The sequence below is a fragment of the Arachis hypogaea genome, chromosome 8, assembly GCF_003086295.3.
Source record: "Arachis hypogaea cultivar Tifrunner chromosome 8, arahy.Tifrunner.gnm2.J5K5, whole genome shotgun sequence".
Lineage (NCBI taxonomy): Eukaryota > Viridiplantae > Streptophyta > Magnoliopsida > Fabales > Fabaceae > Arachis > Arachis hypogaea.
The window spans coordinates 39905180-39931729 of NC_092043.1; the positions used below are offsets into that span (position 1 = coordinate 39905180).

General features: G+C 30.4%; 3 protein-coding genes across 3 annotated transcripts; 2 read left to right on the forward strand and 1 right to left on the reverse strand.

Moving 5' to 3' along the window:
• Positions 1 to 552: 552 nt before the first annotated feature.
• LOC112708439 (uncharacterized) lies at positions 553 to 1310 on the forward strand. The gene is made up of 2 exons (XM_025760592.2): positions 553 to 689; positions 992 to 1310. Exons 1-2 carry the CDS (start codon positions 582 to 584, stop codon positions 1205 to 1207), a joined length of 324 nt encoding a protein of 107 aa, XP_025616377.1. The 5' UTR covers positions 553 to 581; the 3' UTR covers positions 1208 to 1310.
• Positions 1311 to 19108: 17798 nt separating this feature from the next.
• LOC112707427 (squamosa promoter-binding protein 1) lies at positions 19109 to 20555 on the forward strand. The gene is made up of 2 exons (XM_025759166.3): positions 19109 to 19748; positions 19994 to 20555. The coding sequence occupies exons 1-2, from the start codon at positions 19411 to 19413 to the stop codon at positions 20223 to 20225; spliced, it is 570 nt and encodes a 189-aa protein (XP_025614951.1). The 5' UTR covers positions 19109 to 19410; the 3' UTR covers positions 20226 to 20555.
• Positions 20556 to 20988: 433 nt separating this feature from the next.
• On the reverse strand, positions 20989 to 23432 carry LOC112707428 (probable protein phosphatase 2C 39). The gene is made up of 5 exons (XM_025759167.3): positions 23235 to 23432; positions 22255 to 22503; positions 21791 to 22067; positions 21478 to 21632; positions 20989 to 21381 (listed from the first exon to the last, which is right to left on the reverse strand). The coding sequence occupies exons 1-5, from the start codon at positions 23265 to 23267 to the stop codon at positions 21244 to 21246; spliced, it is 852 nt and encodes a 283-aa protein (XP_025614952.1). The 5' UTR covers positions 23268 to 23432; the 3' UTR covers positions 20989 to 21243.
• Between the last annotated feature and the right edge of the window lie 3118 nt (positions 23433 to 26550).

Below are 26550 nucleotides of genomic sequence, written 5' to 3' on the forward strand. Positions count from 1 at the left end.
TTATAATTTCAAATTCCAGTAATTTAATTCCAATTTTATATTTTACTCTTTTGTTCTCCTTTTATTTAGTTTAAAAGTAGGGTCTTTAGTACATTTTTTCAAAACTGATATCCAAAAAAAAAAAAAACAAATTTTACTCTCAGATCATAAATATTAAACTAACCCAAATTTATTAAAAATGTTCATAATACCAACCATGCATGCATATATACAAGCTAAGAAACATGTGCTAATTATATTAGGGAGGAAAAAACCCAAAAAAGCATGTGGGGGTCGATCTGATACATTCAGTTCGTAATATCTATCAATGTCACAAGCCCGTTATCCTAACACATGATTAATCATACAAAATCCCATAATTTGGGAACATGTGTCGCCGCACCCACATAATAATTATCATCAACCTTAACACGTGTCGCCCATATTAAACACCACATTTCTCCCCCTTAGTTTTCCACCACGTGTCACATTCACACAAGCACCCACCGCTCTTTCAATTTTCACTTCTTTTGTGTTATAAAAGCCCTACTCCAATTTCACATAAATCTAAATTCTGGTAGAGCAATTTTGTGACATTAAAAATGGCAAATAGGTTGTTACCCTCATCCAAAGAACTGGTCAAAAACCTCCAATTAAAAGCTGCTGTACTTAGAAGCAATCAAGTGTTCTTCTCATCAAATATTCCTCAAGTGCACTTCTTTCTTTATTCTTCTTCTAGCCATTATTAATAATTATTCTTGTTTAATTTGTATATATGTATTTATATTTTGTATTTTATATATAAAATTGCTAAATATTTCCACAAGTATATATATGTATAATCAAATAACATAGTTGTATTATTAAATAAAAATATTGTACAAGATAATTCACATATTAAGTATTAAAAATGAGATTATGTTTTTATTCAATATGAATAGAATGCTTACACTTTTTCATTTGCGAATTATTTTACTAATATTTGTATGGATACGTTTATGTGAATTTTTAGGGTGATGGAGGAATTATTAATGAAGCAGTAGAGACGGTGGCGGAGAATGTTGAGTCGGTTAGTGAGACGGCGGAAACGAAGAAGACGGCAGAGGAAGTGGTAGAAACAACCACCGCCGAAGCTGACACCAACGTTTTGAACACTTGTGAGTATAGAAGTGCTCAAGATTTGCATGGCCAGCTTGGAGATGGTTGTGACCACAACACTGGGTTATAGTATTATTTAGTATTTAATTACATTCCTTTTTTGTCTTGTTTTTTGTTTGTTTTTCCCTCTTGTCTTTTACTTTAAATCCAATACTTTTGTTTTTTTTTTTTCCTTTTCTAATACTTTAGTCCAATACTTATAAATCAATCCTTTCCGTGCATAATTCTGCAAATAAGATTGGACAGTGATAATAAAATATTGAGAATATAGATACAAAATTTAATATTTTATTTAATAATAAATTAAATTAAATTAAAAAAATTAAATTTTTTATTTTTTTGTACAAAAAAATTTATGAAAAAAATAATGTAAAAAATATAATTATAAAATTTAACAAAAATAAAATAAAATTTTTGTTAGTTTTCTGTATTTGAAAAAATATAAAATATATTAATTCAGTATTTTTATATATTGTCTTATATTTTATCATTTAAATATGATTTTATATTTATATATACTTGATTGTCTTCCTGTGGTTTATGTCTATAAACAAGGATTTAATTTGTCTTCCGTGGAGAATGTTGGTTCTGATCCCATGAATTTGATTAAAATATTTAAAATATGTCCGAAAATAATTCTGCTATGTTTGAATTCAGACTTTATGTAATTGCAAATTGGATTAAGGAGATTTAGGAAAATAAGAACGGTTTGGTTGCAAATGAAGTTGGTGAGAAAGTTGTTGGATCTTCTTAGTTCTTAGTAACCTAAGCATTGATGATGTAAGAGGTAATGTTTTTTTATGTAACTGAGCTATTTAGGGATTATTTAAGTAGCAGACACATTTGTTTAATTATGTCAAATTGTTAACTCGACTCATTGTAAGAAAAATAGTAGATAAAATTGATATTTTTGTTCGTCTTAATTTAATTATTTTTTTACGTTATAATAACAGTTGTTACCCTAAGGAAACAAACAATATGAATAGTGATGCTAATAGGTTGTATTATTGTTACAATCGTAATAAAAAAAAGAGAATGATCGTAATTATCAAAAAAATATAAATAAGAATAATCGTAGTGAATATAAAAATAACAATAGTAATAGTTATAATACTAATATTAGTAACTAACTAATTACACTAATATAAATATATGAATAGTTGGATACTACTAATATAAACGGTGTTGATTCTAATGACACTATTAATAATTTTGATGTTACACTACCAGAAATACGGGTATTACCAACGGGAAGATACCCACGAATAAAAAATAGTGGCAAATTATATGATCGTGATAATCACTTGCAACGTCTTGTATCTCCGTGGCTAAATTTTGTGGATTTTTTCGACGGTTTTATTTGTTCGTGGCTAACTTGAGATGACTTTCCTCATTTACCACAGACCTAATGATCACCGTGATGAATTCAAACGATTTTCACTTCAAAATTGTCTTTAATTTGGCGTTTTTCTCCATCTCTTTCAAAATATTTTTATGCAGTTTATACTTTTTCTCAATTTTTATGCAGGCTTTTCCAATTCTCCAATTGTTAATTTTTTCTCCCTTCTTCCTTTCTAGTGCTACCGTCGAAAAATTATACTCTGCCATATCTCTGAATCTTTTTTTAATTTTTCTTTCTTGATTTAAAAATAATTTTTTTGTGTGGTTGTGTTGTTCATTACTTTATAAAAATCATATTGTAATATAATAAAAAAAGACTAATTCATATACATACAATTTTACTATTTATATTTTTTAGTTGTCACTTTTTTTTATTCGTATTCTTTCTGACCAAATACAGTTTCAGTGTTCAATTTCACATTATGCATTAATTTAGAGACTTTAGTAATAAAATAAAATGATTCAATTAAAAATAAATGTTAAAATTATAAAAAGAGTATCAAAAGAGTACAAAAAAAAGTACATATTTATCTTTAATAAAATAACTCTAGCTAATTCTAAAAAATAAAAAATATTAACTATAATTGATTAGAATAATAACTAATTTAATTACTCACTATTAATTTAGTGCAATATTAATGAACAAAGTTCTAACTCTTAAAATTCAGAATATTAGTTTTATAACTACATTTTATTATTCTATCTATTTATTAACATTTTATTAATTTAATAAAAAAATAAAATAAAATAAACTTTATGGAAGATCATTTTTTAACTATGTACAACATTTTTATTTTTTTTTAATTCAAAGGTATCAAATTTTTAAGTTTTAAGTTTATTTATTTTAATTTTTATTGATGCCATTTTTTTTAAATCTAACGGGTCAAAATTCTAAATTCTAATTTGTATGTAAAATTTTTAAAATATAATTTAAAGTTATAAAATTTATAATTTAATATTTTTATTAAAATTAAATTTTATTCTAAATTAAAAATGATAGTTACTTCACTAAACAAAATTCAAATTAACATTTATAATAAGATAAATGAAATTTTTAGCGATAATGTTAAATGTAACTAGTAGCGCACTCACCCAGTTTTTACGATAACTTCTTCACACTATTTTTTCTCCAAATTCCCTATTTGTTAGTTCCTGTAATTGATTCAAGTTTGATAACATGCAACCTATCCCTCTCGCTAATAACATTCTCTTCAGTTTCTCCAAATCCGTAATTTCTTAGCTCCTGCAACTAACTTTCAGAGTAAATCCGTTATGCTCAATCCGTTCCTGTTTAAATTCTGAGTACGATCGCATTAGACATTTTGTGGAAGAGAAAGGACCATGATTTGCAGCAGTTCGAGTACCGTCAGTTCGAGTCGCCGAAGAAGCAAGCAAAATCGGTAGAATCCGATTCTACGGCAAATCGCGAAGAAGACTTGAAGGAACCCTAGGTTGCTTCATTGCACCTCCTTCACTGTCACTCTCTCTGGAGGTAGTGCTCTGAATCTTGCCTCTCTAAAATACTGGTCGATTTAAATTTTCTCTTCTTGTTGTTGGTGGAGATGAATGCATTGTCTTGGATTTGCATGTTTTATTCATTTATCCTTTTGATGGTATAGAGAATGAATTTTTGGTATAAAGTATAATTTAAATGCATAAATATAATTATCTACTTAGTAGTACGTACTAATGTGATTAATTATATTCCTAATTAACTTTAGTTCTCCTTTATATGCTAAAATTCCTAAAATCAACATTATTTTGGTAATGCTCATAGCCATAGCAAGGTAGCAAATAAGAGTTATTATTTACATTTCTTATCATTTCTTGTGTTTCTTATTTTTGAGTCTAACTTTATGCATTTAGTTTTGTATATTCTAAACCACTTCATAAGAAGAAGTTCCACCATTTAGATCACTATGGTAGCATCCATTCTTTAAACATTGTAATTTTTTATATACTTAAGAGCCTAATCTTTGTGAATATTTCTTTTTATATGAGTGTTATTTTGTGATCATAATAATGTTAATCAGTGTAGATCAAACTATCTCAAACGAGAGAGATTTTAGTTTGATGTATGAAGAAGAAGGAATTTCCAAGAATGGTAAGAAGCATTCTATACGTTGATCAATAGAAATGAGGTGGTAGTAAAAAAAACTTCTTAAAAAATTGTAAGGATACTTTATTTGATTTGCTTCTTTCAACCTTTCTCTCATTATAACACTAGACAGTAGTTGAGACTGTTTTCTTTCAATTATTAAAGCGAAGTTGTTGTGTGATTGAAATTTGAAATTATTTAATAAAGAATAAGAAAAGTGAATTCATAATTGAAGTGGAGGCTATAGGTCATGTTAGACATAAACATCTTATGTGCCTGCTTGGAGGGAGTTAACAGGTATTTATTTTTAGCAAAGTAAATCATTTTAAGTTATTATCTATGCTCTCACAACTCCTGAGTACATAGTATCTATTTCTTTGTATTATCAATAGCATTTTTATTTGTTTTTGTTTCAGTATTTAAGCTACTAATGGATGAATATGTGAACAATGGTAACTTAGAGTAATGGATGCATGTTGCCATGGAACAAGGGACACTTACCTGGAAGATCCGCATGCTCGATATGCTCAATATTTACCTGGTAAGTTCAACTTTCTACTCTAAAATATTGATCTTGTTAATTGCTAATACATTTCTATTTTTATTTTTAAATTCTGTCTCTAAATGATTTTGATTGTAATCTGATATCTTACTTACTTACATGAAACAATTGAATTGAAAATTGTTTAGTAGGATATAAGTCTAGCAATATATAATATATTGATTGATGAGGAGTTTAATGATATGTTTTATGTTGTGAAAATGAAAACTCAGTTTTATTGGGTATGCATTTTTACTTTTTTTTACATTAAACTATTATTTTAAATAATGTCTTGGAACATTTTTTTTCATGAATTAAGAGATAACACAATCTTATTTGAATGTTTTTGTAGGTACTCCAATGAAGACGTTAGAGATCTAATAATGATGCATTCTGATACTTGATTTTGTAATAGTTTAAACTCATTTAGTTCAGGATATTTGCTTTTCAACATTATTACTTAAATTTCATATTTTTATTAATAAGAATTCTACTTATATGGATATGGCTAATTTTTTTTAATTTTATACAATATAATTTTGTACTAAGTAGCATCTTTATTATATATATATATATATATATATATATATATATATATATATATATATATATATATATATATATATATTTTAATTTATCTTTTATGATTAGCCACGGAAAAAATCATGGCTAAATAACCCATTAACATTAGCCACGGGCAAAATTGTGGCAAAAAAACCCAGCCCACCAATATTAGCCACGGACAAAATTGTGGCAAAATTATACTTGTTGATTATATTATTGTCATTTAGCCACGGTTTAGAGCGTGGCTAAAATAGTGAAAACCGTGGCTATTTAAATGTCTCCACGGGTCACAAAACCGTGGCTAACAGGCCAAAAACCGTGGCTAACTGAAAATGCGTCGTCCTTGTTAGCCACGGATACCCATTCGTTGCTAACGCTTGATTGCCACGGTTTTTCTTGATTTTAGCCACGGTTTTTTCCGTGGCTAATCACCGTATTTCTGGTAGTGTTACGTTTTTAAAATTATAGATATTTTAATAAGGAAATTATAGTGCGAGTTTTATTTGATAAAACTACTATTTTTTTACATAACAATTATAATAAATACCGTTCAAACAATTATGCAAGGAGTAGGAAAAATAGAAGTGACATCATAATTTCGCTTTGATAACGATAATAATAATCAAAATAGTAATAAGAGTCATAATAATAAATTCATAGGAATCTTTTATAATAAGTACTGTAATATAATATTTATGTATGTCATAATAATAATATTAATGTAATAATGAAAAAAGTGAATTTTTTTATGTTTTTATCCTTTTAAACAAATATTTTTGGATTTTTTATTTATATTTTTAAAAATTAGAAACAGAAAATAAACATTATTATTTTTATTTTTTAAATATAAATAAAAAATTATTTCTATAAAAATTAAAAAGATATAGAATGACATGAATTATATTTAATTGTAATGATAGAGAGACGTGGTTAATACATATAATGCGTTTAGCCGACATGAAATTAAAAAAATCGTGGGGAGAAAAAAGGTTTAGGTGACATAAAATTTAAAAATCGTGGGGAGAAAGAAGGATTTGATATCTATGGTGTGCACAGACTTAGAATAGATGTTATTTTTTTTTTTCTTTCTTTTTTTTTTGCTACAAGATGTTATTTATAAATCGTTTTTTTTTATAAATTCAATTTTTTATTTGAGATCTTTCAAAATTAGTTAAGTTAGCTATTAAGATTTCTGTTCTTTAGGCTTGTGTTAGGAGAACAGAGGATATATAAATAGCACTCAATCAGTAACTTGCATTAGTTACATGCATGCAATAATCATAATACACAATCATTTTCTTTTAATCATGTTGTTCTCTCGAACATACCACAAAACTCCATCAATCTTATTGAAGGTGTGATTGAAGTAGGAAGAAAAGATACACTTCAATAAATGTACAAAAAAAAAAGTGAAAGAAGAGTGAGGAAGAGAAGATATATTTCAAAAAATGTATAAAAAAATAAAAGTGTAACAGCTCAAGCTACCTGTTAGCATGATATTATTTGCTTTGGTACACGAGGTCTCACGGTTTTGTCTTTGACGATAGGGATGATAGCCGAAACACCACACACTCACTCGTCAAAACGCGTCATGCTAGGGAGAGGTATTCACACCCTTATAAGGCGTGCTTCGTTTCCCTCTCCAACTGATGTGGGACTTTACAATCCACCTCCCTAAAGGAGTCCAGCGTCCTCACTGGCACATCGATTCGGGCTCCAGCTCTGATACCATCTGTAACAGCCCAAACCACCCGCTAGAACGATATTATCCGCTTTGGCACACAAGGCCTCACGGTTTTGCCTTTGACGATAGAGATGATGGCTAAAGCCCCCACATTCACTCGTCAGAATGCGTCATGCTAGGGAGAGGTATCCACACTCTTATAAGGCATGCTTCATTCCCCCTCTATAACAGGCCAGACCATCCGTTAACACGATATTGTCCGCTTTGTCACACAAGGCCTCACGGTTTTGTCTTTGACGATAGGGATGATCGTCAAAGCCCCCACACTCACTTGTCAAAACTCATTATGTTAGGGAGAGGTATCCACACCCTTATAAGGCATGCTTCGTTTCCCTCCCCAACCAATGTGAGACCTTACAATCCACCCCCCTAAGGGAGTCCAGCGCCCTCCCTGGCACATCGATCCGGGCTCCGACTCTGATACTATCTATAACAGCCCAAGCCACCCGCTAGCACGATATTGTCCACTTTGGCACACGAGGCCTCACGTTTTCGCCTTTGACGATAGGGATGATAGTCGAAGCACCCCCACACTCACTCGTCAAAACACGTCATGCTAGGGAGAGGTATTCACACCCTTATAAGGCGTGCTTCGTTCCCCTCCCCAACCGATGTGGGACCTTACAGAAAGAAGGGTGAGGACCTGATTCAACATAATGACAAAAATTCAAAGCCATTTGCTGCTATACATCATATCTATACTAGTGTTCTTGTACAGTAAATAAGCTTAGTAAATTTCTTTATCTTGTTGGACTATTCTATTACTATGTAGATCACTACTACTAATAGTTGCTTTCCTTAGGTTAGGTAACACATTCCCTCAAGTTAAGACAGCACATATCTTAGAGTCCTAACTTGCCAACTAGTGTAGAAAAGTTTTTTGGGGTCAAAGGTTTTGTTAACAAATCTACAACCTGTTCATGTGTTGATATAGGCATTAAGTGGATTAATTTTTCTAGTAGTTTGTCTCTAATCACATGACAATTTACCTCTATGTGTTTGGTTCTCTCATGGAACACGGGATTGGTCGCTATGTGAATGGCGGCTTGGCTATCCCAGTATAGATTAATAGGCTCAGTGTAGTCCAATCCCATGTCCCTGAATATCTTTTTTATCCATATTGTTTCACGAGTTGCTGATGCAAAAGTTTTATATTTTGCCTCGGCCGATGATGATGCCACTGTTGTTTGCTTCTTACTTTTCCAAGAGACAATCGAACTTTCAATGTAAAAGCAATATGCAATAGTGGACCTCCTCGAGTCTGAGCAAGCAGCCTAGTTTGAGTCGCTAAAACTGTAACACGCAAATCAGACTGAGAGGGAAAGAATAGGCCCTTTGCTGGTGCAGATTTAATGTACCTCAAGATACGATGAGCAGCCCTGAGATGCAAATCAGTAGGTTTGTCCAGAAATTGACTCAATTTTCCAATTGCAAAACTAACGCCGGGTCTGGTGTTTGCCAAATACAATAGTTTACCAATCAATTTTCTGTATTCACCATTATCAGGTAAGGAACTCCCCCCATCTTTTGTCAATTTGGCATTGTAATTCATGGGAGTTGAGATGGGTTTGCAGTCCTCAAAACTGGCTGTTCGTAGCAAGTCCAAAGCATACTTCCTTTGGTACAATGCAATTCCCTGTTTGTTTCGAGCAACTTCCATCCCCAAAAAAAATTTCAAGTCGCCAATGTCTTTAATTTTGAAACGAGCATTCAGTAATGCTTTAATGGAATCAATCTCAGCTAGATCATTTCCAGCTTGAACCACATCATCTACGTAGATTAAGAGAGTTGTAAAATCACTGGCTTGTGATTTTGTAAAGAGACTATGATCTGACTTAGACTGATGGTAGCCATTCTCGAGCAAGACCGATTTTAGCTTGTTATTCCACTGCCGACTTACTTGTTTGAGGTCATATCGTGACTTTTTTAGTTTGCATACCATGTTAGGGGGAGCTTCTAATCCTTGGGGCACTTTCATATTGACTTCTTCCTCCAACTCGGTATGCAAAAAGGCTATGTTCACATCGATTTGCTTCAAGAACCAGTCTTTGACAGCAGCAATGACTAACACAATCCTTAAGATACTGAACTTGAGAACTGGGCTGAATTTGTTCGAGTAATCCACCCCGGGAACTTGGGTGAAACCTTTGGCGATCAATCTCGCATTGTGCCTCTCTATGCTGTCATCCGGGTTATATTTGAGTTTGAAAACCCATTTATACCCGATGGACTTTTTGCCAGGTGGAAGGGAAGTAATTTGCCATGTCTGAAGAAGCTCCAAGACATCAAGTTCTGCTTTAATAGCATTTTGCCAACTCTCATGAGCTATTGCTTTATCATAGCATCTAGGTTCTTTGTCTGTGGAGATGGCTAGAAAAAAAAATTCTTACCAAGAATCCGATAAATCACATAACATTATTTCAATGCATACCAAGGATCAATCAATCCAAACTTACCAATCATGGCCTCTGCCCAAAGCATAACCAATCACGGCATCAAACCTAACATATAATTAAATCTCGGCCTCCGGTCCAACATAATCAACCAACACTTGGTCTCAAAATAGAATCAATCACAGGCACAAACAATGCAACGCAAATACAATTAAAGAGCAGTTATAATAAGTACCACAATTAACAGTTAGACATAATTTATTAGATAGACAAATCAAAATACTTAAGTACACCCAAACAATAACAAACAAATGCAGTATGATGCATGCCTGTCCTACTGGCTATGAGTTCACGTATTGGTTAAATTTTCAGAACCCGACCCAAATCCGTTTGGCATCTTCCGAATTAGTCTCTCTGTCGTGCATCCCCAGGAGGAATAATTTCGTGGGAGAGTGCCCTATCACCTTCTTCTGGAGGTATATTCAAGAAAAAATATTCCGTGGGAGAGTGTCATACCACCTTTCTCTTGATGTCATAAAATTTCGTAAAATAATACCATACCACCTTGCAACCAGAGAGAGACGTGGGAGAAATAGTCCGAAAAAAAGTGCCATACTATCTTTCCCACTTTTAGCATACACAATTAAAAGAGAATCTGAAAAATATTTTGTAGGAGAGTGTCCTACTATATTCCTCATATCCGCACCACAAACACATCCCCAGGAGGAATAATTCCGTGGGACTTGTGGGACTAAGCCACTACCCTTGTATCTTACCCAGGTGTTTCAAATATAAAATCTCTTAAAAAAAAGAAGAAAGCAAATTAAATCCATCTTTCTTTCATAAAGCTCATTTTCATTAAACTAAAAGTCTCAAATTAACTTCAATAATCCATTTCTTTAATTTCATTACTCTTAAATCACTTTTGATTTTAACCAAGTACCCAAAACCACTTTTAACTTCATTTCTAAGTTTAAAACATTCCGTTGCACCAAATCAAACTCAAATACTTTAAATTCACTAAATACTTTTTAAAACATAACCCTTTAATTAGAAGTAATCCAATGAAACTTATTTTGTTTAACCAATTTTTCAAAATTAACTTTAACTTCACTTTAACTTTAAAAGCTCTTCCCAAAAGATTCAAAAAACTATTCTTACTTCCCAATCGTAATCTCAATTGAAATATAATAACTTATTTTAGAATAATTACTTAAAAATTCATTAAAGATATCCCCCAAGAATACAATTCTCTCCATAGTTAATCAAAATCAAATTATATAATTTTTCAATCCAAATTTTTCAAATAACACTTCAAATAAATTTAATTTTTTATGAAACTTTTGGCAACACCTCCCCTAAAATTTGAATTTTACGACCCTTACAGGTTCTCTCATTCTCATAAATTTTTAATTTATCTTGATCCAAAACAGTACTTAATCCAAAATTTACCAAATCAATTAGAATTTTAATCATTTAATAATATCCAATCAACCTACAAAAATACACTTCATCAAACAAATTTCAATCCAACAGCAAATCAAGGAATTCAATATAACCAAAAAAGTATGGCAACCCATCACGTTCAATAATTCAAGCAAAACCAATTCAACAACCACCAACTCAATCAAGAAGTCATTAACTAAACATTCTCAATCAGTTAATGAATCAATCATGCAAACAATTACATCCATTCCACGCAACTCAGTTTAATCCATAAGATTTACAAAATCATAAAAGTATATTTTTTATATCAATATCGACTTATAACAATTCTTGAAAATAAAAAGATTTTAAGAAAAGCCTTTACCTTGAACGCGACTGAACTACGCGACAAACTCCATTTTTTCTTTTAGTTCACGGCAATGGCAACCGCAACATCCACAGAAACTCCGCGGTAATGCTGTGAAAGCAACAAACGCAGCATGCAATAACAATAACTTAACTCTAAGACATTAACATCACAAAATTCTCAACAAACTATAACAGAATACTAATGGCGAGGGTTTCGGAAGAGAAATACTTACTGTACCAAAGAGAAATGAAGGAATGGAGCAACAGCAGCTCCGGTGGCGGCTTCTGGGGAGTAGAACGGCGACAAAAAACTCCGGCAGCAAAGCTCCTTCAATGACGATTACCGTCGCTTCGACGGTGATAGAACGACATCCCCAACGACACCGTGCAACACGCGCTGGTGACTGCAGCAGCGACGACAACGAAGCTTCCCTCTCCCTGGCCTTCTTGGAATCTTGGTTCTCTCATCTTTGCAAGCTCCCTGCCACTTCGAAGCCCTGGTCCACAACCACGACGACGACGCTTTCAGCGACGACAGACGCGATGGAGTTGGCAACTTTCAGGCACGACGGCGGTGACAGGATGCAGTAGCTCGACGGCAGGATTCTTCGGGTCCACGGTGACGTTCTCCATCGACAATGACGACAAAGACTCCCTCTAGTGGCGGCGACGTACACGTCGATGACGGTCTCGTCCTTTTCGGTGCATTCTGCCCTCTCAATGCCTCCCACTTTTCAGCTCTTGCTCAATGGCGACGGCGGCTCCCAGCCCGGCCGGCGCCGTCCTCTTCCTCTCCTCCTTTCTTTCTTTCTTCCGTGTGTGAGGGGTATGTGGGAAAGGGGGTGGCGGTGATGAGTTAGGGTTTTAGGATGTGTGTGTGTGTTCAGTGTGTTGTGTTAGGGTTAGGACTGGTGTATGTATTTTTAATAAAATAAAAGGGTAGAATAGTAATTGAAAATCAAATATAGTTCAATATAATTATTTTTGAGAATAATATTTATTTATCAACTTACAAATTATTTTCAAGAAGTACTCTAATTTTAAATTAGAGATAATAAAATTAATTTTTTTTATTAATTTATAAAATAAAATTCAAAATCTCAATTAACTCGTAATTTAATTTCTAAAAATTTAGAATCTTACAGAGAGACCATTTACATAGTTAAAAGAAGCAGAAGTGCTAACTATATTGCAGAGAGATTAGATAGAATCCTAGTAGTTGAGGGCTGGTTACATAATAATCCGTCTTTTACAATGAATAAATTATCATAAAATAAATCAGATCATACACCACTTCTCTTGGATACTAGTTTTCAATTAGGAAAATTCAAAAAAAAAAGTTTAAATTCCAAGAAAGATGATGCGCTTTGGTGAAAATTGGATCATAGCTGATTTCTAGAGATTTCGGTTTGAAGGCTCAACAATATTTGTACTTCACAAAAATTGAAATTATACTGACACAAACTTGTTCAATGAAAACAGTCATCCAATTTTAATCCTAGAAAGGAGATTGATATTCTTCTTAATAGAATTAGAACTCTCAGAGAGACAGGTGTAAATGGAGGATAGCAATTAAATGAATTAGAGATGGAGCTTAAAGCAGTCTACCGTAAAGAAGAATGTTATTAGAAGAAAAAATCGAAGATCAAATGGTTGAAAGAGGGTGGTAAAAACACCAAATTTTTTCATCACTTGTTCTAATCCCGAATTCAATACAATAACATCAGAAAATTAGAAAAGAATGATGGAAAATTCGCCACCTCTCAAATAATCAAACATGTCATTAAAATAATCAAATTTATTTTTATCAATATAATATAAAAGTTTTATGAGATGCTAGATATATATTTTTATGCAATAACTATAGCTAATTTTTTGTATACATATAATAATATAATCGAAAGAAAATTAATATTTTTTAAAAAAATAAATGCTAAAGAGTTAACATAATTTATTATTTTTGGTCATTATTTAGCCATTAACTTAACTATTTTAGTATAATTCTTTTAGTCTAGTAATCTAATATCACACTTTATTTCATACTTTTAAATATTAATGGCTAATTGATGGTCAAAAATAATAAATTCGGATGATTTTTTAACATTTTTCTATTAAAAAAATAAGAAATCTAAATTTTATAAGAGATGCATTCTTCATCAACCATATTATATATGCATAAAAAATTATTTATATACAGGATTAATGTTCAAATTCGTCCCTGAAAGATCACGCAATCTTCATTTTCGTCCCTGAATAATTTTTTTAATCAAATTAGTTCCTGAAAGATAAATTGATAGTCAAATTAGTCCTTCCGTCAATTGGATGATGACAGGTCAGTGACATGTGGCACGCCACGTGACAGATTAATACTTATTTTTATACAAAGAAGACCCCTTTTTTTAGAAGACTAAAAAAAAAAAAAACACCATCAAAATTTACGTTCAAATTTAAATATTGTGATCAATATAATTTTAAAAAAATACTATGTAAACATAAACAATCAGCTATCATATATTTGTGTATAAATTTATATTTTATTTAACTTATTTTTAACATGTATTTATATTTCAATATATATTTTTATATGAATGATTGATTAATACTTAATTTTAACATATGATTTTAAAAACACCTTTTTTTTTTCTTCATAGATAAGAAAAATCTTACCTTCAAAATTTACATGAAAATTTAAATAATATAATGATAGAATAATTTCTATCAATTTCATAAAGTCTCATCCCTGTTACGTAATGAATAATTGGTAATAGTTGAACTAATACTAATAGTTATATGTATAGGTAGTATAAGCACAAGTTGAAAAATACAGTTAGTAAGGTTAGAAGAGTTAGTTATCAGCTTGTGACTAATATTTATGAATTTAACTAGTTCAAGTTAAGCAATCGAAGACATGATATAGTTTGACCCTAAAATATAAAATAAATAAAAAAAGAGAAAAAGAAAGTCAATAATGAAGGTTGTGCATAGTGTTGTATGTATCTGAAAAAACAAGAGAATCGGATACCTTTGTCTGTTTCTTACCCATAAATCATCGTATAAAGTTGTAGCAAATGAAAATATATTCAAACGATCGAGTGTGCCGTGAAAACAAGACCTTGATTTTAATGTTGGGATGGACCAACAAAACAAACATAAAATTCGATGTTGCTACTACTTAGCTTTGTTGCATTGTGATGAATGAATGAATGAATGCCTCTTATCTTATCAAACCAATCAATGCACGCAGCTGTCTAAATGCACCATCATATCTATCCCTTTCTTTCTTTTCACAAAGACATGCAATATATTTAAGAATTAAGAATGAAGAATGAAGAATTTCTTCTATCTATCTATCTACCACTATGCAAGATTTTCCTTACTTTTTTGTACATTCGTATACAATTCCTCACAACTGTCCTTCAACACAAAAAGGAGGAACCATCTTTTCAAATCACTAATTAATTCATTCTTTAATTATTAAGATCATTTTTTTAAATTTATTTTACACTTGATAATAAGAACATAACAAAATTGAAATGTTTTGTTTTAAGAAGAACAAAGTTAATTTAAAAATTTTAGGTTAAGATATAAATAATGTTGGATCCGGAAAATCATAGCAAAGATTTTTATTTTTATATTGGGTTTGATAGTCGTGCTTTTTTGGATTGTGGGTTGTTGTGGTGCAGAAATCCAACTCTAAGGTGTAAAAGTTTTCTGTTTCAAAAAAATTTAAAAAAATTGGGATACAGAAATTAAATCCTTTAATTTGGTTCTTTTTTATCGTTTCAAAAAATACTAAAAATTATAATATTAAATTATATTACTTATTTTGCTTTCATAAAGAAAAAAAATAGGCATGGATTTTTGTTTTGACATGCATAATGGCTTGACCAGCAAAGGAAAATTACTGAGAGAGAATAAAAAAGAAAGAGAGTGGGGGACCAAACCCAACTCAATATGAGAGTGATAGGCACAAGATTAAAGATTTTTCTTCTTCTTCTTTTTAATTTCTTTTGTGGTGAATTGTGATCTGTGTAGCGTGTGACACATTCTGATTCTCTCGTTGCCAGAGAAGGCAAAAGATGTAATATTCAGTTTGCTGTATTATACGAATGATTCCACATTTACGGCCAAACATCATTGGTACCAATGCCAAATTGATTTTTTATTTCCCATGTAATTTTTCACTACCTTATAACAATATTCATCATACATAAACACACGAATTATTATGGCAGATATAAGTGACTTAATTTCCCTAAAGCTTAAGCTTCTTTTTCCCTACTTTTTAATATAAAGTTTAGTCAATTAATTAAGACAAGAAGTCTAAATTGAGAGTTGTGTACAACTGATAAAAATACAATTTGTATCCGCAGATATCTAACACGGTGGGAGCGAATTGACAACACAATATATATTCTATAAATTAATTTTTTGTAAGGGAGTAGTAGTTTTAATTAATAAAGTGTATTTTGTATTATATTTTGTATTAAAATAATCTAAATAAATACTTATCAAATTCTTTAAGAACCCATTTGATATTTAAAACAAACATCTAAATAGTTTTGGTGTAAACAAATAAAAAAATAACCAATTTTTAATCCAAAACAACATAATTTTAAATTGATTTGACATCATTTGAACAAGTCGTACTTTATACGTTAAAACCTATTTTTATGTAGAATTTTTTCTTTTGTGTTCAGTAAAGCATTCTGCTTAATAAAACCCTTTTAATTTGGTATAACGTTAGTTGCTAATATGCCTCTTAATCATCATGAAATAAAAATGGATTAAGCCGTCGCTAAACAAAGTGGATATCAAGATAATACAAAATAAACACTACTGTAAAAGATTATCGAAATAGCAATTGATTTAGCGATCAATTTTATTTTGATCTTAGAAAAATCATATCAATCACCAAATAGATTTAGGCATTTAGTAATGCTAAAATCAATCGTTATTCCAATAAATTTTTGTAGTGTATGTATCTCCATGATATAAATATTTTTAATTAGGTGAAACTCAAGTACAGTTAACTCCACTTAAAGTGAATAACTGAAAGTCATCAGATAATTTGATTGATTTGACTAAATTTTCATCTAACGGACTCTTAACTATCAACCTCACGTGAAGTCAACTGCACTTGAATTTCCACCTTTTAATTAATGTGAAAAACAAGATGATATTTTTAATGAGATGGGGAATAATAATCGTGAAGGTTTGAAAACAGTGATTAAGTGGTGAAGTGAAGGGCATATGTTTTTGTCCGCTATATGAGCGGTTAGAGTGAAAAACTAGCATCAAGTACCGAGTACGATAGCATCTTGCATGCTGTCTTTCTTGTGAAGGAAAAACCATGGTGGCCATGGTGCTATTGGCGTGCCAAGTCACGTCAGCACCACATGCTTCTTGTGTAGCCATTCTTCGTACTCTTATACTACCCCTTCTTCCATTCCCATCACATCATCTCTTTTACCATTTTCTAACTAACCCTTTTCCTTATTATTATTCTATCAAATTTAATTTCCATATAAACAAGTTTAATTACATATAACTGTAAGCAAAAATAATTTATTTTAACAACATTTGCTATGTAAATAGTCATTAGAAAGCAGAGTTTTCAAAAATTGAATTGTTAATAAATCGTTGGAATTAGATGTTCAATAGTTAAAAGATTAAACAAAGTTCAATTAAAATTGAATTAGATATAATAAAATAATATATTTATTGATAAAATATATAGTTGGTGAAGAAAATATATTGTTTAAATCAAAATATATATTTTTTGTTTTATTATTTTAAACTAGTTAATTGTTAAAAGTCGAATTAATTCAACCGATTTATCAATTTTAATCTGTTTGTTGACAATCATTTTTATCTTTAAGCGAATTAGTCTAGTTAAACCGTTCGAACCAAGTAATTCGTTTTGATTCTTAGAATCATATTAAAAAAAAATGAAACGTAATTAAATGACTGTACAAAAAATTTTACAAATATAGTACTTGTTACTGTTAAATAGAGGTGTAAACGAGTACGAATAACTCAATTACCCGATTAAATTTAATATGATCCAATTTTTATAGATACTATATATGATTATTATAGGGGTGTTAAATGTAATTACATCCAACTTTAATTGTTTGAATATTAGATATGAAGATACGAAATTCGATCTGATTACTCAAAATATTATATTTAAAAAAATATAATATATATATATATATATATATATATTAAAAATTAATAATATGGTAATATCACTTTTATCAATTTAACTTTAACTTTTTTTTTTTAATTTTTTGACAATTTTAATTTTGATCGGATATCTAATTATTCGAACCGGTCTAATTTGTATTTAAGCGGTTCATGAAAAAAAACTCTAAACTCGATCTAATCCAAACCGATCTATTTTAATCAGCTTAGATCTCATTTCCGCTCAAACCTAATATGATTACACCTTCCTAAGTCCTCTATTGGAAATTCTGAACCTTCTATATACCATATCCAATTGTGTTTGAAATATTTTTACATTAGTAAAAAAATAATTGTGTTAAATAAAGGATTTACATTTACTTGGTTTGTGTGATCATGATGTGGAGTAAATTATTGATACATAATTTATATATTAGAACGCAAGAAAGTTTTGAAGAGTAAGGAAAGAACAAGGGAACAGTTTGGCGCTGCACAATTAAAGGAATAAATTTCCTTTTGTTCGTTCTAGCTAGTCCTTTAAGGCTTCCATGGAAAACATGACATGTCTCTCTCAACCCTCTCTACCCTCTCTACCCTACCCTCTCCCAATCCTATGAATGCTTTACAGGCTTTACATTTAAAAATCTAGTGACTCATTATCATAAAAAGCTCAATACCTATCCTCTTATGCTGTTATGCATTATTTCATTGATTGAATTGAAGTGACTAAAACTAACTAAAACTGAAGGACACCAAACTTAGCTAAATCCAATGTTTAATTCTCTTACTTACTCCAATGCATCATGTAGCTGAAATATTTGCAGCAAACCACATAACTTGTTATCATAGTTATAACCAATTAAAATATTTTACACATAGCGTATTGCATTCTGTGTAACTATGGCTGTTATTAATTTTTATGATGTAATTAGATATATAGTGTAGTTGAAAGCATGGATTGTCCTATGCACTATGCATGTGATATGGGGTCCCTTGTTCAACTCCGTATCAGAAATCACATCAACAAACAAGAACAAACAAAAGGAAGAGAGAAAGAATCCTCCTCTTTCCATTTTGTAATTCCTTGAGGACCAATAGTTGAGCATTTACCATGAACGCGCTCTAGAGTCATCTGAGAGAACTGTCTCTTTCAAACTAAACCATTCATGCAAAATCCATCCCCCACTTCCCACTTACTCCAACAATTTAGATTTAAACTTTCTCTTATTAGCTTATCATTACACACAAAAACCTTCTCTATGCATTGCATTGCTTCCCCCCATTCTACTACTAATACAACATAATTGCTTATATATATATATATTTATAAGTACTTATGTAACTAAATTTTGTTGTAAGTAAGAACAAGAATTAAGAACATAATTAACTTAAAAGGTGGTTGTGGTCCACACTAGTTCCACCTTCCTTGTCTACCTTTTTGCCCCCTATAAACCCCCCTACACTCCTCTTCTTCCACTCCCATTTCTTCCCAAAGAGGAGGTTCAAAAAGGCTATTTTCTTCTTCCTCTTCATTGTTGTCATTGTCACAATGGAGGCCAGGATGAGGAGAACAACAGTTGAGAAGATGAGGAAGGATAGCACAGTTGATGAGGTAGAAGAGGAGTTAGAAGAGGAAGATGAGAGTGGTGTTGGTGATGGTGTCCTTGCAGAAGAAGAGAAGAAGAAAAGTGCTGTTGGAAGTGGGAGAAGAGGATCAAATGGGGCAGGAGGAGTTTCTCCACCCTCCTGCCAGGCTGAGAGGTGTGGCGCCGACTTGACCGAGGCAAAAAGGTACCACCGCCGCCATAAGGTGTGTGAGTTTCATTCCAAGGCACCTGTGGTGGTGGTTGCAGGGATGAGGCAGAGGTTTTGCCAGCAATGTAGCAGGTGTTCAATTCACACCAATATTGTTTTGTTTTTCTCCTTTTTTCCTTAGAAACTAAGCATAGTACTAATTCTGAGGTAAATCTTGAAACTATTAACATGCATCTTAAATGATTTTGTTAATACATTAAGAAATTGAACTGATTTTTCCTATTATTCTTCACAAAGATCATTATTGTTGGGTATAGTTCAAAGTATTAGTTCCATGTGTCTTACCTTGTAGAAATATCTCTGATGAGTCTGTGTAGGTTCCATGACCTGGCAGAATTTGATGAAGCCAAAAGAAGCTGCCGCAGGCGCTTGGCCGGACACAATGAGAGACGCCGGAAGAGCAACATAGAGCCTTGCAACGAGGGAAGCGGCCGAGGCGGCAAAGGGCAACCCCCTAAGGAAAGCCACTGCAGAAACGCCGACGATCGGGGAAGAACTCAGATGAACATTTCAGGGAGCTCTGGCTACAAGTCCTTCCATATCAGATGAAGTGAATCTGTGTTCAGCAGGCTCCCTCTCTTCTGTCACCCTATGGTTCCTTGCATTCCAAGGCATATAATAAGAAAAAGAAAAACCCCCTTTTTTCTATGTTAGAATAATAAGAATGTAATCAAGAGAAAACTATCAATATCTAAAGGGGTGTGTCATTTGAGATGTAAACTAGTTTGTTTTCATGCAGCTTTATGTTTTGTTTTACCTACTCAGTTACTTTATTGTGTTTATGTGTGCCTTAGTATATAATAATTATCCTGTTATAGAAGTCTTTGAATGGTGTACTTTCACTCCACATGATTAGAATAAAATCCCTGTTGCTTCTTATGGGTAAATTCTCACACCTCAGTTTATGCTATGCTAATAAAATGTGTGCTAGATACTGATTCTGTTTGAGACTGGAAACACATTATTTTATTGATTTGGTTTCATTTTGAAGATGCATTTTTCCCCAATATGGCATCAAATGTCTACACAAAATATTGATGAAGGGTCATTCCCAGCTTCATTTTTAAATGCGGTTATTATAAAGAAATTCCAAGTCTATGCTTAGTAAGTGTTTTAGAACAAAAAATAGAGAGACAGAGACAATGAAGAGAAAGGCAAGATTAAAGAATTATCTCTTTGTTTCTTTTCTTACAGTTTCCAACTTTTGGGTAGACACAAAGTTAGTCAAATTGTCTTGGGACAAAAACATTTTACTTAATTATGTATCTGTCTCTTTTTCCAAACAAAAGTATATCTCTCAAATCTTTAAAAATTATGACACTAACCAAACTTATTTGCATATAAACAGATTAGGCTGCAGTTTGGTCTTACACAATCAGGAACTAAATCTGTCCCACATTGTTACTTAAAATAATGGGTTCTCACAGTTGGTTTTTATCAAGGAAGTTAAAAGATCACACCCTGAAATGTGGTTTCTTACAATGAAACCACATGATGAAGCTCTGTCCATATATTGAAATATGTTACACTTGAAAGTTTCTGAAACATCATATATTATCTTTTTTGTTCACTGAAATTTCACAACAATGCAGGATATATCATCTGTGCTTTTCCTGTTAAGTGCTTCTTCAGTAAGGCGTTTCGCCGAAGACCGAGCATCCTTTATGTCTTTGATGGTATTAACTGCTTCTTGATTTGTCATTACCTGGAATGAAATGAACGAACATATTTGAACACTATGTGTACACGTATGAGAAGATCCATAATGTGCATGGAATGATATTCATTTATCAAAATTAACCTTCCATAATCCATCACTTGCTAATATGAGGAATTCTACATCATCTTGTACAAGCTCCACTGTCACATGTGGTTCTGAACTCAAGTGTTTCTTCAGACTTTTGTCACCAAATGCCCTTGATACTGCCAACCGGCCATCAACCCTTGGAACGTCGCCTGAATTGGTGACAGAGGATTCATTCTTAGCGGGAATGAATTTGAGTGGTCAACAAAATTAGATAAGGGAAACAAATATAAGCTCCCTGAGCTTACAAACCATGACTGGACAACCTAGTTCAACACTAATAAGATCATAGATTAATAAAATGCCATACCTGGAAATTTTGACACAAAACCACCTCTATTTTTTATATCTTCACTTTCTGTGTGTGGCTCATGATCCTCCGATAGTTGTTTGGCAAGGCCTTTCTTGCATAAGACGGCCCGAGAATCACCAATATTAGCTATGACTAACTTCTGACAATTCATCAATATTGCAGTAACAGCAGTTGAACCCCCTCTACCCAGTTCGCCTGATTTCTCCAAAATGCTAGAATCGGTTATACTATAGGCTCTCCTGACAGCATTTTCAGGATCTTTCCAGAAGTCAGGCTACATGTGATGAAAACAAAAAGGAATGATTACACTTCTATAACACATTGCAACCATATTCATTCAAATTGAATTGGCACTATGATGCTACTTTCCAATTTGTTCTTGAGGATGTGGGGATCTGACTTAAACAAAAACCAACCCATAGATTTAGTACTAACCATAAAAGGCAAGGATTCGACCTTACCTCTTTTAAGATGTTTTCAAACAAGTGAGACCGCAAGTAATTAGGCACATTGTGACCGGCATGGCCATCGAATATCGCAAACAAGCCAAGTTCATTGCTATCAACTTGCTTAAATTCAGCAACAACAAAATCCTCCATGGCATGGTATGATCTTCCCTTTACTAAGTGAAATCCATGAGTTACACGCCTTGAAATCTTGCTCTTTCCTTTCCCCGAGTCAGGTTCCGACGAACGCAGCCCAACTTTTTCCTGCATGCAATATTATGCTCATGTCAGAATGGAGCAATTCCACAATTGCAACATTCATAAGGGCAAGACAAATAAGCAAACAGATAGTGTGCATTGAAGAAAGCAATCCAATATCTTTTATAATAGCTTTTGCAAACTACTTGAAAAACCACAGGTCCATGTAAAGGAACAGGTGGATCTGGATGGTAAAGCATGCTATGTTCTTTGATAAAAAGATGATTACAAAAAGGTAAAGAAAGTGAGAAGTAAACTGTAGAAAACAGTGCCAAGTGCCAAGAGGAAGAGCAAGCTGGTGCTTTTCACATTTCACATTCATGATTATCAGAAACAAAGATACAATTACAGATTACAATCATGAATTCTAGTAATTTATCTTTTTCTTCGAATACAGATCAAAGCAAGTTGAAAGATTGAACTTTTCCCCAATTCAGAAAAATAATTTATGACAGTGTCACAAGTCAAAGTCAATGATTGTAGAGATAAGTGCATTCATGAGTTAGGACAATGACAACCACAAATAAAAAATGAATAATCAATGGAGTTCATAGTAATTGAGCAATAGAAGCAATCCAATTGAACTAGCTGATGAGTATTAACATAAAAAATTAAAGATCTATATGCATAATTTCACCATAAAAAAAAAGCAAGAGAAAAAAAAGTTTCCTTTTTGCTTTTCTGATGCAATCATTAAAGCAATAAGTCCAATAAAAACAAGTGGGAATGAAGAATACCTTCATCTTATGGAGGATTTCTCTTGCAGCCATAGCTGAGTTGAGAGGAAGGTAAAAGAAGAAAAAGGTTGTGTGTTGTGCGTGGTGATGAGAGTAGAAGAAGAAACAAAAAACAAGTAAGTGGTGTTTAGAGATTCCTTTCACGTTTTTAAGAGACAAGACCACTGTGACTAACTTTAACTAATAAAACTGCTATTTAACTCTTCTTACTTTCTCTCCCTTCTTTTGTTTTTTTTTTTTTTTCTTTTGGGGACTTATATATTATTAAAGTTAGATTTCTTCAATTAATAAAATTTATTATGTCCAATCAACTTAAATAAAATTAATTAAATAAATTAAAAATAAAAAATTTTTATTTCTTCATATATCACTTTTATTTTATAAAAGTTAATACATGTTTATATTAATCTTATTTATTTTTAATGATTTTTATCTAAATTTTTATTCTTAAAAAAGTCCACCTTTCATGAAATATGAGATCATGTTTAAAGTTTTATGATAAATAGTTAAAATAACGTATATTTATTGACAAAACTGGATTTTTTAAGTATAATGTAAATATTTTATTTGATAAATTATATAATATTATCAATGAGTAATTTTTCTATTCTAAAGAATATATAATTTTTTTTATTATTTTTTATATTTTAATATTAAAAATAGTAAAATTTTAAATTTAACCATTATTTTGTAAAATTTTGTAGTAACAATACTTTATATGTTTTGTTTAAAAAATAAAAAATACTTCATATATTTTTATATATTATCCTCTGTAATAAATATAATATTGGTGTTATGAGAGTTGAATATATAATTTTAAATTAAAATAAGTTGCTTAAAAATAAACCATTAAATAAGTTGCTCTCTATGAAAGATGATGAGACAAAGAGGGAAGAGTGCTTTTATATATATATAAAAGATAAATTTATTAAAAGGATGATTTTAATATTAAATATAATGTTGGAGGATCATTTTAAATTAAGAAAAAAGTTAAGGATAATTTTGATTTTGACTTTAAATCTTAAGTACTAAAATAGTATTTATCTTTTTTTTTTAATTATTGATCATTTTAAGTTGATTAAATTTTAACACTTTTATGTATTATGTATAAAATTAACCATGTGAAATAATGAGATTAAGCAGTTATGCTTATTTGATTTAGATAAATTTTTACAATTGTATAACAAAATCCTAAAATACTATCTTCTAATGTGTTTAGCGATTATAATAGATAGTTTTTTGTTAACTAAAAGAATAGTTATAGAATAACTAAACTTTAAGAGTGATGAGTTAACAAATAACTTTGACCACATTAGCCTTTATAATACATCTAAGAAAAAAAATTATACATACAATAGTTTTAGAGTTGTAACTTTCCATAACATATAAATTACTAATATGTTTTTTTTTTCAAAGTAAATTCGCCCCAAATTGTAGCAGCATCATCTGCTAAAATTTGACCATTTTTCATACATTTACCGTCTTGAACTTGAGATTTTTTATACATATATTTTAAAGGACGTATTAATATATCAATTCAATAAATAATAATAATAATAATAATAATAATAATAATAATAATAATAGATATATGATATATTTCTGTCAGTTAATTAAAGTAAATTTGATAAAGTTATTACAATTGTGCATTGTGAAGAAATATTTTTGTCTTTGTTTATGATTATGGGGTACGACAACATTTTTTTGAAGTTTGATTTCGATTGAAATTTACTTAAATAGTAAATTGCACTAGATTTTAATTCAAAAGACATTATATCTTTACTCTTTTATAATAGAAAAATGAAGGTACACTTAAAATTTAAAATATTACCAAATATAATAAAATTTTCATGTTCAAGATCTAACTCAATTATTCTCAAACAGTGACGGATTCAAAAAATTTTAGTAATAGAGGTAAAAATATATTAAAATAAATTTTGTTAAATATCGATATATTTATAATTTGAAATTACAATGATGTATAAGTAGAATTTTTTTTTTACATATATTTAGAAATTAGAATAATTATGTATAAGAGTTAAAATAAAAAATATTAATTAAAATTTAATTAAAAAGTTTTTTTAGTTAATATCAATTATCTTTTTTAAAATAATTTTATTTATTTTAAATTTTAAATCCTAAATCTTCTAAAAATGAATTTTTTACAATTAAAACAAACATTGGTTAATGTAGTTCCTTAATTATATTTTTCTGTTAATTAATAAATATATAATATGTTTTTATCTCAACCAATTTTTGAAAAAAAACTAATAATTTTATTTATATTTAGAAAATTAAATTTCAGTTTAACCATTAACTAATTGGCTAGTTTAAAAAGATAAAAACTCACATGTAGTTGTTTTATGTAAAGTAAAATTTGAGAATTATTAAAAGATTTGACAAATTTGAGTAAATCATCATTTAAGGATTTTTATTTATTAATTTTATATAAAGACAATTATATATAAATCTTTATTTTTAAAAAGTATATTATCATTATTTATTAATTTTTTTATTTTTAATTTTAATATTAAATCAAATTTAACAAGACAAATATTACTGCATGTTAAATTTAATAAAATAAATATTTTAACATAAACCTCAAAGAATCATTTATAATTTATTATAGAGACAAAGAATATAAAACAAAGAGGACAACTATATATATTTATATATAATTATTATTATTATTATTATTATTTTACAATTGCAGTGGGGCAATAGCCCCTTCAATGAACATCGATTCGTACTGCTCTCAAGTAATGCTATTAGTAAGAATTAAATTCATAATTTGGAAAAAAATCTTGTTATTAGTAAGTACTATTACGAAGTACTTGACGATAAATGTTTGAGTGTATCTTAATTTTTTTTGTGATACATAATAAAGATTTGTCTTTTAAAAAAATTAGTTGTAGTGGACGAGTAAATCGACTTCAATTCTTGAATAATTAATATTATTTTTGTTTTTATTGTAACAAAATATTTTTTTATAAAAAGGAACATGTATTAATAATTATTATTTTATATATGAATAATTCTACACTTCAGACACAAATTTTTTCTATAATTTCACATTAGTTAATATAAAATATTGTGTATTCATCTTATCTTTAATAGTTTTGATAAGTGTTTAAATAAAAAGTATGAAATAGTTTTAGTTAGATTTTAACAAAAATAGTTCTTCATAATAGTTTTTTTATGACAACAACAACAACGAAGTCTTGTCCCGCTAGATAGAGTCGGTTACATAGATCAAACGACGCTATTGAGCTCTATCATGTATCATGTCTACAGAGAGACCGTTTACATGTAGATC

Bases quoted from the DNA above. Each gene is read 5' to 3' on its own strand.
- LOC112708439 (XM_025760592.2), top strand. From the start codon at position 582: ATGGCAAATAGGTTGTTACCCTCATCCAAAGAACTGGTCAAAAACCTC. The intron at 690-991 runs GTGCACTTCTTT...GTGAATTTTTAG, and splicing joins TCTCATCAAATATTCCTCAA to GGTGATGGAGGAATTATTAA.
- LOC112707427 (XM_025759166.3), top strand. From the start codon at position 19,411: ATGGAGGCCAGGATGAGGAGAACAACAGTTGAGAAGATGAGGAAGGAT. The intron at 19,749-19,993 runs GTGTTCAATTCA...GAGTCTGTGTAG, and splicing joins TTTTGCCAGCAATGTAGCAG to GTTCCATGACCTGGCAGAAT.
- LOC112707428 (XM_025759167.3), bottom strand. From the start codon at position 23,267: ATGGCTGCAAGAGAAATCCTCCATAAGATGAAG. The intron at 22,504-23,234 runs GTATTCTTCATT...TATTGCATGCAG, and splicing joins AAATCCTCCATAAGATGAAG to GAAAAAGTTGGGCTGCGTTC. The intron at 22,068-22,254 runs GTAAGGTCGAAT...CATCACATGTAG, and splicing joins TTGAAAACATCTTAAAAGAG to CCTGACTTCTGGAAAGATCC.